The following is a 12851-nucleotide window of genomic DNA, read 5'->3' on the forward strand; positions in this document are numbered from 1 at the left end:
AATAAAATTAAAAAAGAAATTATAAATTTAACGTAAATTACAAAATAAAATTAAAAAAATCTAAAATAGGCTGAATTTCAAAACTATTGACAAAAGTAGGGTAGTGGAGTCAAAGTCAAAAATCGTGTACAATGTACATGTGGAAGGTGATACAAGTTCATCCAAATTTTTTAGTTTTTTGGTAAAATTTATTAACCATAATAATTTGCCGGCTGAATTCAGAAAGTATACAAACTTAAATTTGTTGGCTGAATTTGACGCCTACAACGAGCGTGCCTCCTCTCAATGTTGGAAAGGTAAATCGTGTACAACGTACATGAGTTCACCCAATTTTTTTTTTGTAAAATTTATTAACCATAATAATTTATGGCTGAATTCGGAAAGTATGCAAACTTAAATTTGCCAGCTGAATTTGGTGCCTAAGAGCTTGCCGGTTGAATTTGGTGCCTATGATGAACGCGCCTCCCTGACAAAAAAATTCTACAAAAATAAAAAAATAAAAAATTAGCATATACATAAAAATTAATATCATAATTAATTAATTAAAGAAATGTAATACTCATCGGTCACAACGTTGACGCCACATTGTTATATATATTGGAAACTTGTTGGACAAGTGCATTCGAGGAAAAAAATAGCAAAGTATTATCGAGGAAAAAAAAGAAAAAAAGAAAAGGGTGGGACCTGATGTAGTGAAATCGTGTACAATGTATATGATTTAGTCACGGATTTAACAAAATCGTGTACAATGTACACAATTTTTTATCGCCCACGTGGCTCCCGTCACACAAGACTCGCGTCCAATGGACGCGATTCTACTAAAATCGTGTTCAATGGACACGATTTCACTAAATCATGTACATTGTACACAATTTAGCTATCCTATTTTTGGAAATATTTTCAAACCTACTTTTTTTTTTTTTCATTATTAAAAAACAAAGTCCCCATCTCAATTGTGCACTGTTATTAATTTCACATTATTTAGATTTAAATAACAAATTATTAACAAAATTATAGATTTACAGTTTTTTTTAATAAATAAAATGGTATGAGGAAAAATAAAAAATTCTTCCTCTCTCTAAGCCCCTCCTAGAAAAGTTAGTTAAAGTTCACATGAAGTGGTAAAAAAAAAAAAAAAAAAAGAAAGAAAGAAGTCCTTTGAAAATTTGTAGTGTTAAAGGTTAAATGTGATAACAATAGTACTTTTGTAACTGTATTTTTAAACTTTGGAAACGAGGTATAGAAAGGAAAGAAACCAAAATTCTTAAAAAACAAGAAATGAGAACAATAAATAATTTATTTATTTATTTTATTTTTTTCAAATATAAAACTAAAAGTATGGAGTAAAAAGAGAGAAATAATGTTATCCAATACTCGGAAAAATTTAAATTTGTATCAATATTTGTTCGTTTGAAAATAGTAAAAACCGTATATACAAGCGTGCGTGACTGACTAATTAGGCTAAACACCTATAATGATCCTCGTATTATTTTAGGTGTTGTCCTCATATGCACGTTGAAAGACGATACTTACAAATATTGAATCAAGCATATTACTAGAGATTTCCAATATAAATGATTAAATTTATCCTAATCCATCTCACTTTAATTTTTGTTGGGGTGATTTATTATATTTATGATAGTATTAGAGCAAGAGATCCTAGATCATTTCATGTTTAAGACGTATACAATCTGAAGAACATTTTTTTAAAATTTTTTGTGGGAACTTTTAAAAAAGAAGAGATTTGGAGGCCCCTTCGTATTTAAGTCAAATGCAATAATTTAAATGTGGCAAAAGGCTGTTGTCAACAATTACTTGTTCCACCATAGGGAGGTTACTTGATGCACGTCTTATATATGTGGTGTAAATTGTCATACATGACCCATGAACAGAAAATAATAATAATAGCCAAACTCAAGTGGTTAAGGCATATATCTATGACCAAAATGTCATGAGTTGCCATCTTCATCCTCGCCAGATGTCACCGTTGCTACTTACATCGACGACCTTCGTCGGCCATAAGGGAACGGAGGAGAAAGGGGGACCTCTCCCTCTTTCCTCTGTTCACTGGCCGAAGAGAGGGAGTAGAGAGGGAGAGCTCCCCCTCTCTCCTTTGTTCTCTCTAGCCAACGAATTTCGTCATCGGAGATTGGCAGTGGTGGCGGACATTGATAAAATGGCTTCTGGCGGTCGGTGGTAAGCTCCATCGAAGGAGGGGAGGTAGAAGAAGGTGAAAGGAAATTGAATAGATAATTTAAAGAAAAATTATTAAATTAATATATTTGTCAAATCACAGGAAAATACACTCTACAATTTAAATTATCACATCATTTTAGTCAAAGTTACTCATAGAACTATTTAGAATTATTTTACAAACTTTAAGAACTAAAAGCGTGAACTTTATAACTTGTATTTGAAACCCTATTTAAATTGGAGGGACCAAAGTGGAATTTGGATTAATTCTAAATATTTTAAAATTTTGGGTTTTTAAAAGATATTTTCTTAAAACATAAATATCCATTCTTAAATTTTTATGGGCTTTCTTAAGACCAGGCCCAGGCTTCATTCAAAAAAAATAATAATAAAATTCAGGCCCGGGCTTCGCTAGAACTTCAAGTAGGGTTTCTTCCAATTTTCCAGGGAAAATCCCCGAGAAAGTGAGGGAAAACCATCTGAAAAACCCTAAAACCTCCGCAGTCACCGCGTAATCCCCTGCTCCGACCGGCCGATTTGCTTATTCTCAGGCCGCGATGAGACCTTTAGACGAGAAGGAGACCACCGCGGTATTCGAAAAGCTCCACAAATTCACCGGAAACAACCTCAGGAACATCGTCGAGAATCCCTCTCACGAAGGCCCCGAACCAAATCCTGGCCGCTACTGCTTCCGCCTCCACAAGAACAAGGTCTATTACGTCAGCGATTCCCTCGTCAAGCGCGCCACCAACGTAGCCCGCCGCAACCTCGTCGCTCTCGGCACCTGCATCGGCAAGATCACTCATGGCGGCAGTTTCCATCTCACTGTTCAGTCGCTAGGTCTCTTGGCCCCCAATGCGAAGCACAAGGTTTGGCTTAAACCTACATCTGAGATGTCTTTTTTGTACGGGAACCACGTTTTGAAAGGCGGATTAGGGCGGATTACTGAAAATATTGCTCCTGGTGATGGAGTCGTCGTGTATTCGATGTCGGACGTGCCTTTGGGGTTTGGAATTGCGGCGAAGTCCACGCAGGACTGTAGGAAATTGGATCCCAATGGGATTGTGGTTCTCCATCAGTCGGATATTGGAGAGTATTTGAGGATGGAAGATGAGCTTTGAATCAACGATGAAGCCAAGCTGAGTCTTTTGTGTATCAGATTCATGTTCTGTGGACGTATATCCAGGTATACTCGAGTTGTTCGTGTAAAGTTTCTTGGTCAATAGGAATTTGAGCCCAAATTAGTATACTGCCTCAGGCTTCAAGTCAAATTTTTAAGTTTTGCCTCTCCATGATGTTTAATTTTTGTCGCTTGAATTAGTGTTAAACTTATGCGGATTATAAACTTTTTTCCCAAAAGCGGGGTATCTAATATCATAGAGATACTGCTTAGTGCTTTGCTGCAAATTAATAACTTTCCTTATTTTAAGCATGCATTGAACCTTTTCTTTGATAAGTAAATGGTTAAGTTTTCTGGGTATCTATTTTCACATCAGGCCAATTAGTCTGATTGATCACCAAACTCGTGGTTTCTTAGGAGGCCTTTTGGAGATAACAGTTTATGTTTATCTATGCTCATTAAGGAGCCCTTTTTGTATTTAGCAGTCTCGAGGGAAGTTTGGTCTTTAGCTAGGTTCAATGCCCTTGCACGGAGAGGTTTTTGTTCTTATTTGTTTCAGTCCATTTTTGTATCTATACTACAGGGTTTTGTTTCGACTTCTCTTGTGGTGTCCTTTTCTTTTCGTTGGCTGGTTTTGTATTCTTTCATTTTTCTCCATGAAAAAGTTAATTTTCCATTAAAAGGACAATGATTCATTTTTGCTCTGTTCTAGACATGTTAAAGACAACTTGGTAGAGTTTGGCTAAGATGAGTGTAGAGTTTTTAGATTTATGATTACTTATACACTAGTCTTTTGTAAGAACTCAAAGATCAAGATTTAGTCTGTATGGGAATTGCAAGAAATTCTTGAATGTTCTCATTTTTTGGTATCAAATCCAGTCTCATCTCTCTTTCTAAAGAAAGCCCTCCTTTTCCACGAGAATACTATTCTGCCTGCCCCAAACACTCTCTCACCCACGCCACCATACTACCAAGCTGTAGGACCAAGGAGTTCGATTTCTCCCCTACTGTTCTCTGTTATATTATTGCTACATTTTTCTCGGAGAATCTATCAATAAACTCAGAAAGTTTCCTCTCTATCCTAGCTATCACCAGACACCTCCCATTGGGGTGTGTTTTAACAATCTTTCACCTACATCTCTTATGTTATCTCTTATGTTATTTCATTCACAATTCATCTGACACATACTCTCTTTTGGCTAAGAATTCTGTATTTTTGTCAATGGTGAAAACATACCAAATAAATGAGAAGAAATCAAACAGGTCTAAGCTTTAACTATTTTTACTCGAGGGTGGTATTGGGTATTGGTGAAATGAATGATAATGAACAAAATATTGTTGCCTAGGATATTCTTGGAGTGGGCCTCACTCAGTTGGTTTCCCCCCGTTCGTTGAGGAGTAAAATGCTAGAATTGCCGAGAAAGTGGTATAACTCTTGGGTTGAGGAGGCAGAAGAAAGATAGTTGTGACCAAAGATGGGTGAAAATTCTTATTCTCTCTTAATTTTAGGTCTTCTCGGCAAACACCCTACATATTTAACCTGCCTTCTTCATTTGTAGATTCTGGACATTCATTTGCAGTTTGCACTCTTAGAATTCTCCTGTGGGTTATGGAATTAGAGTTTCCTCTCCCTCTCCCTCTACAGAACTATCCGCTGAGATCTGACATCCCAATTTCAAATGATTTTTTTATAGAAAGATAGAGCAAAAGCCCCGATAATAATTTCAAACACTAAAGTAGTTCATCCACTACTTCTAATTTTAAAATGAATGAAGAAGGGGGCATTTAAGCTTACTAAAATTTAAATAAGGCATTTATTTCTTCCTTTGAGATAGAAGTTTCAAATCTCCATATACATATTTGTTGTAAGGAAAGTGATTATAGATAGTATAGTGTAGGATGCTGATAGGGTATGTAACATCATGTATCGTTTATTGAGACATTGTGTGATGTTGTAGATATAAATGATGTCATATATTGCTTGGGAGACCATGACAATACGACATTGAAGTTATTTCATGTCTCCATGCGTAAAAATAATAGAAATAAGCCAAAATAAGTAGAACTTTGGCCAAAAATTAAACAATTGTTCATACGAAAGAACAAGTCTAATTGGAAAGTTAACCATCATTGGTGGCTCATTGGTCCAAAGTGATTAGGGCTATTTAAGAGGGAATGAGTTCAAATCTCATAATGACACCAAATGTTATAGGGTTAGACGGTTGTTTCGTGAGATTAGTCGAGATGCACGTAAGCTGGCTAGGACACTCACGGATATAAAAGAAAAAGTCTAATTTGAAATTCGAACCAAACCAAGAGCATACATATATATTGGATGTTGCTGGAGCCTGGTGAATAAGTTTACTATAGAAAAGAATCCATATTTATAATTCAATATGGAGCACTAGGCTTAGGATGAGGGGGATCGGATAACGTTTCATCTATTATTAGGCTATGGTTGCTATCACATCATCTAACTTATCAATAGTTTAGTTTAAGATTTGGTTTGATGTTTATAGATTATTGACACTTGAAAATAATAAGCTTTGAAATAATATGTGATTATGTTTAATATTCTTAACAATACTGTATGATATATGTGAGAATATCAATCACTCAATAATCGAACTAAGAAGAGTTAAAATATATGGGAGAAGGTCGCAAGAATGACTCTTGCACCCCACTCCTTACTCTCTCGGCTCGATTGGCCTATCTTATGCCTAATTAAACCATCCATGAGAATCTCAAGTTTTTCTTAGGTACAAAATTGATTGTAGCCTTCTCTAGTTCTGTCAATGTATCCTCTTTAAGTCAAGAAGCTTATGTTTTCTTAAATTCGTCAGGGTACACTTTTTCTTATTAAGGATAAAACGGCGAAGTTTTTAAAAATTTAGGAACTCAAATGAAAGCTAACGTTCGAAATTGAGATTGCATTGATTGGTTTTTGGCCATTCAAGAATGCAAATATGGTGAAGGAAATGGCAAAGGGAATGAAGCGACTGCTCAATAGGGAGAGCATTGCTGCCCATCTCCCACGACTGTCAAAAATCTCCTCTCTCCTCCCTCAAAATCTTTAGGCCCCATTCATTCGTGGTGAATTTGGATGTGCATGTTATTTTCTGGATGTCGATTATTAGAAATTTTTTCGTTTGTATTATTGAAACGGTTTGAAATCAAGATATATGACAATTACTAAAATATCTATTTCTTACTTCTAGCTAAAACTAAAAATTATTTTTACTACAACAATTTAACAATGACAAATAATAAATAAAATAAAATTATAGTAACTATAAAATTTAATATAATTTTTACTGGAACAACCATTATTAATTACTATTAAATATAGTAATGGTATATTGTAACAAAGTTATTGATATTAATTAATAATAATAAAGTAAAATTAAATAGAAAGTTGTAATATTTTACAATAAAATAACACTAAGTAATCAAAGTTGTATAACTTTTTATTTAAGGAAAAATTATTAGTAGTACAAATAAATAAAGAAAGAGTAAAATTATAAAACAATTAATTAAATGTTACAGATGAGAGAGAAAGGATAAAAGTAGTAATTATTGATAAAGGTGCGAGGTTGAAGAACTAAGAAAAGAGAAGGTGATTGTTGGTATTTTAAGATGAAATTACTCATTTTTAAGAACAAAGTTTAACATGGTGGCTATACTTAAGATTTAATATCCTACGAGTAATCCTGTCAGTAGGATCAGGCGGTTGGTCCGTGAAAAAAAAGTTCTAAATTTAAAAGTGCTGTCTCATTGATTGATTCCCAATTTTATATTATAACTAAGTAATTGTTTTAGTACAACAAATTGAGGAATCTTGACCATAGGAGTTAGAGATGATAAGGGTATATTGCCTTTTTTACCCTTCCCCACAATATGGGCATCCCTTGACCCATCAGACTCTCTCTAATCGTCACCGGCTTGTGATGCATGCACACCCACACGTGCTCTGTCAGTTCACTCTAACCCAACATCATCATTTTTCTAACATTATTACTTATATTCACTATATATAGAATTTAACAACTATTTTACTTTTTCCAAAGAAAAATTTGTTTACTCCCAAGTCCCAACTCAACACACAATAAGTAATTAATTAATTAATTAGGTATCATATTATTATTATTATTCTAATTCTCTCCACTTTTTTTTTTTTTTTTTTTATAATTTTTGCATGGACCTATTTTCCTCCCTATCATGCATGAAAACCAAACAAAAACTGCCGGCATCTTCATATTTACCACAATTACAGAATTGAAATTTATTTATTATATTTTCTCTCCCTTTTTCTATGCATCTCTTTTAATTGTCAATTTTTTTAAATAAGTTGGATGAAGCAATTTAAAATGTATTTTTTAATTTTAAATTGGAAAAGAATTATTGGATACATCTACTCATTAGTAAGTATTGGATATACAAGTTTGAAATAAATTTTAATTTGTAATTTCTCTCTCGTACTTTCTACATAATAAAAAACCTACTTTTTGTTGTAACTTTCTCAAATAATTTGGTGGAAGATTTCAAACTTACATGGAATGGGCGTTGAAAGAATTCCACATAACGTGGTGCCCACGTGGGGACTATATCCTGCTAGCAAGTTGAAGGAAAAGTAAAAATAATAAATTCAAACCCTTTTTATTTATCTATGTGTCAACTCCCCATCCCTCCCTCTCTAGCTTCCACGCGTCACCCAACAGCCATCGCATCGGCCTAGTAATATGATTCAAATACTCCCCCATTACTTATTAATTTCTTCGTTTTCTGGTTAGAGACCTAATTAATTTATGGACGATTTTAACTTTAAATTTTATTTCTATTTTTGTTGCTTAAAATTCTTAAAAAGTGCATTTTAATCCTTGCTCTTGCTATGTTTAATCGGATCTCATTTTTGGATTGGATGTTCGTTTAAGATTTTGGACTTTGATACCATATTAATATTCATAGGATTCCATCTCAAAATTTAGTTCATGTCTATTATAGACTTTTGTTAGGTCTATTATCTTATCAACGTAAGATCATTAACAATACAAACTCAAAATCAAATGATTAAATCGTTAAATCGTTAAAAGCAAAGACCTATAAATGATGAACTTTTCAAAGGTTAGGAAACAAAAATGGGCAACTGGCCGGACCCAAAATGAAATAATTTTGAAATAGTGATATTAGATTTAAACTAGACCCATAATTTCATTACATAAATCCCAATCATATATTTCAAACGTTGCTGACTTGAAGGAAAAACTTTCCATAAGTACCCTAGGAAATTTACCATTTTATCCTTCGTGAATGTAATTTGAACAACAAATTTACACAACCACCGATAGAGAAACACACACAAGAACAAGAGAAAGAGAGAGGAAATAAAAGTAGAGAGAAATTAAAGGGATGAATACGACGTGGCATTTAGTGGGACTGGATATCTCGAACTTGGAAAAGATTACGGTTCCTCACAACGATGTCGTATAGGTGCCTGGGCTTGAGCTTGGCGAAGTCGGCGGGGAGAGAAATGAGGTCCACGGAGGAGGGCTTGTGAAACTGCACCATCTCCGAGTCTTCGTAATAGACCTCCCACCCGACGGAACGCAGCTTATTTTTCAGCACCGTGTATGACGTCATCTCCTCGTTCGTCGGCGTGTGGACCAGCACTTTCCTCCGCCGCGCCTCCCCCTCCGCCGCCGCCAGACGGATCACGCCGTTGTCGTCGAACACCCACACGCCGGACATTTTTTTCTTTTATTTATTTTAATTTTTTTTTTCTCTGAGCTTGGGAAGGATAAGGGGCAGTGTTATATATATATATTTATATATATAGATATATGGAGAAAATGGGAATGGAAAATGGAAGCTATGTGAATATTGGCAAAAGAACAAACTTTAATGCCATATTTCTGTGTTCTTTTTTTGAATTGTGTTATGGGGTCTTTGTGTGAAGTGGGGTCCGAAGGAATTTCGCAATTTATTTATATTATATTAATAATTTATTTCTTTTTTTACGAAATTTCTATTATTCACTTTTTGACACGAATACTAGTAAGTATAGCCTCGACAAAACTGATAGAAAATGGATTAATCGAAACGTTTCAGCTTCTTGTTTCTAAGAAACTTAAGTATTGGGTATAGATAATAATTTTCGAAACAATAAGGTAAAGTTTTTTTTTTTTCAATTTATTTCGAAATAATAATAAAAATATTGTTTTATCGTTATTGAATCTGTAGGGTTGTGGAGATACATTTTTATTTATTTTTTATTAAAAAGATGGTTAATGAGAACATTATCAAATGGACACTCATATGTTAGCCGCATGATTTATTTATTGAATATCACATTAACAAACTAATAAACAATCACTATTTAAGACGATAAATAAGATTAACAAGTAACGATATATCTTCACTCACACTAGACATGAACATATAGAATATAAGTATAATTAATTAATATCTCTTTTCCTAAACACTAAATATTATAGCTTAAGTCTAACGATCATAGATGACTCATTGATCTAAAGAGATTAGGGTTCAAATCCCATGATGGCTAATCGAGGTGTAAGCTGATATGGACACTCACAAATATAAAAATAAAATTTATAATTAACTTTCTTTCCTTCATTATTTCTATTTTCTAAAAAACCATGCTTATTTTTGGACAAACAATTTTTCCTTTTCTTTTCTTTTATATCCTAATCCACTTTTTAAGAACATTCTTGATGATTGATACGAATTTCACAATCAACATATTTAGAGAGAGAAGAAAAAATAAATTTGTCATCGTCCTAAGTCGTTAGGGTATTTAATTATTGGATTTATGGGAATCCATTTAGATTAATTATTATAAAATTCCAAGTCTTTTTTTTTTCCAAAAAAGAAGTCTTTTTCGAAACCCCACACGTGGGAATCTTTGTCTTTTGTGTGTTTGGTGCGTGTGGGAAAGAATGAGACGTATTCCACAAGAAGGGCTACACCAACAACTAATTTCCCACATTATGTTTTCTCCTTTGTGGGGGTTCCTTTCAATAATGGAATAAATTAAATTACCATTGCCAAACCCTAATATTCTTTTTCTTTATTAATACTTTTTTTTGTTGCCAAACTTTTATATTTAAATATTTTATTTCGTACTGAATTATCCATATATTGTCGAGTTAATCTGTTGGAAATGACAAAGTATATTGAATATCTCTTTTATGGTTTTGAAAAAACGTATTATTTATTTTTAATTATTTGAACAAGTTAATTTTTTAACGTTTTAATTAAGTAATTAATTTTATTTTACAATGTTTTTATTAATTAATTTAAGACGTTTTTTTCTTTTTCCTTTTTAAACTAAATCGAGTTTCTTCATGCCTGGGGAAATAAGATGATGAGTTTTTTACAAAGATTTGAGTGTGTTCTTCGATTCTATCTGGCTCTAACGAGTGCATGTCTGAGTTCGAAGTTGTATTAACCTTGAAGAGCAACCGACGTTACATATGATACAACAATCATTTCATCTAATATTCTCTTCTAGTTCCAACATAATGTTGGGCAGAAATATAGGAGACTTTTAAGTGTTTAATAGGATTTCAATGAACCATTTTTGAAAGGGTTGAGAACCAAAATAGAATATTAAAAACTAAAATATATTTAAAATTTTATTTTTAAATGAGCCCTCTGGAATGCATGAGAGAAACAAGGTTGATTTCTACATTCCCACATGACTTTTAAAATTGAATTACTCATTGTGAATAAAAAGTGTATATATATGGAATTTCATATTCTCCTTTTTTTTTTTGATAAATTATATTGAGTGGAATATTTGATTTGGATAAAATATATTCTATTTCTACATTCATGTACTTACTATATATCTTAGCCAATTTGACAAATGACAATATTCGCAATCCATGGAGATTGTCTCACAAGATCTATTAAAAAGTCTTTTTGAGACGTTTTCCAAAATAATTAAGAATTCTTCTGCAACATGTTGTCACTACATAGTTATTACGTACTCGAAATTACTTCTCATCAATTAATCTGTATCTTTTAAAAGAATAACAATTATATATCAATAGGTGCCAACTTAAGCATAGTTAAGTGATAAAATTGTATGTACCTTCTCAAATCTTGGTTGAAGGTTGTTGCAATAACCTCCCAGCTAAAGTATTTTTTCGTTGACTAATCTTGACCCTACAACATTTGATGCTAAAAAACACATAAAAATTAATAATTTTCCTAAGACAGGTGGCCATCATGGGATTTGAACTCATTCCCCCTCAGTTAATTCTAACCCCTTTGGCTTAATTAGACATCCATGGAGCAGTAGTTATAAAACTCAAATTCATCATATTAGCTACCAAAACCCTCTATATCTAAACAAGTTTGTATACTAGTTAAAATAATATATATAAGTTTTACGCACTCGAATATAAATAATGTAACATCTCACTATCGATAAGCTTAAGAACAAAACTTGAGTTTATCACGTCCAAATTCTTTACATATACGCATTATATATCCAAAAACTACTAGAAATAGCTAGACAAATAAACACACATGAATAATGGATTTCAGATATATATTCTCACACATAAAAAGAGAAAAAAAGGTTGAAAGTGGCTAGTGTCGATTGATAGAGGAGCAAAACAAAACCCTAAGAATTGAAAGGTGGCCTTCAAAGGGGGCATATAGTGATAAAAAAAGGGAAGAAAAGAAAAGAAAAAAAAGGAGATCATATTCGAACAGCCAATTTGAAAGGGCAAAGACAATAGAATTTTGCTGCAAATGGTCGTGTTTTTTATTTGTTTTCGTGGATTTATATGTGTGGTGTGGAAGAGTTCAAAGGACAAAACATATTGACTCTTTATTATCCAACAACCTGAATCTGGTCGCACTCTTTGTTCATTTTTGCTTCTTCTTGAGGTATCTAAATGGTCCCTTTCTTCAATTCATCTATCGAATTCTTTGCTTTCATTTGTCCATTTGTCACCTTCTCATCGCCACTCAATTCAAGCACTGTCGTCCCAATTCTCATTTATTCTCCTCTCTCGACACTTTAATCTAAAGGACCACTACTCCACATATAACGACCTAACAAGGGTTTGGAATAGATATGTGTTACTTTTGTCATTATCAATTGGTTTAATTGAGATAGAACCCATGAATCTTAACACTCTCTTTTTGTTGTATAGTTTTACCGTGGCTAACATTTTCAAAAGTGTGGTCAATTATATCTAGGGTCATGTAGTTATTGAACGAACTTATAAACATATATATCATTCATAGAACAGACTGTGCTAATTTATAATTTCTTATTGACTTTAATTTTCTACGAAAATTTAAAACAATTTGATTAAGTGATTGTAGAGATGACTAATAACTATTGATGAGGTATAACTGAAGTACTTAGGGAAGTTAATAATTAATGAAACCTTTTTGAAAATAAGGAAATTTGATAAGAATGGTAAAGTATTGAGAATGAAATGTTAAATTTCCCCAAAAAGTGTTGATCAGTTATATAAAATTTCTCTTAGACTGATCA

General features: G+C 32.9%; 2 protein-coding genes across 2 annotated transcripts; one reads left to right on the top strand and one right to left on the bottom strand.

Moving 5' to 3' along the window:
- The first annotated feature begins 2609 nt into the window (after positions 1 to 2609).
- On the top strand, positions 2610 to 3625 carry LOC111009133 (RNA binding protein). The gene has a single exon (XM_022282080.2). The coding sequence runs from the start codon at positions 2751 to 2753 to the stop codon at positions 3312 to 3314; it is 564 nt and encodes a 187-aa protein (XP_022137772.1). The 5' UTR covers positions 2610 to 2750; the 3' UTR covers positions 3315 to 3625.
- Positions 3626 to 8472: 4847 nt separating this feature from the next.
- On the bottom strand, positions 8473 to 9164 carry LOC111009321 (flowering-promoting factor 1-like protein 4). Its single transcript, XM_022282370.2, has one exon. It carries the CDS (start codon positions 9056 to 9058, stop codon positions 8738 to 8740), a length of 321 nt encoding a protein of 106 aa, XP_022138062.1. The 5' UTR covers positions 9059 to 9164; the 3' UTR covers positions 8473 to 8737.
- Positions 9165 to 12851: the final 3687 nt, after the last annotated feature.

The sequence above is a fragment of the Momordica charantia genome (assembly GCF_013281855.1).
Source record: "Momordica charantia cultivar OHB3-1 chromosome 5 unlocalized genomic scaffold, Mcharantia_2.0 BLBB01000005.1, whole genome shotgun sequence".
Lineage (NCBI taxonomy): Eukaryota > Viridiplantae > Streptophyta > Magnoliopsida > Cucurbitales > Cucurbitaceae > Momordica > Momordica charantia.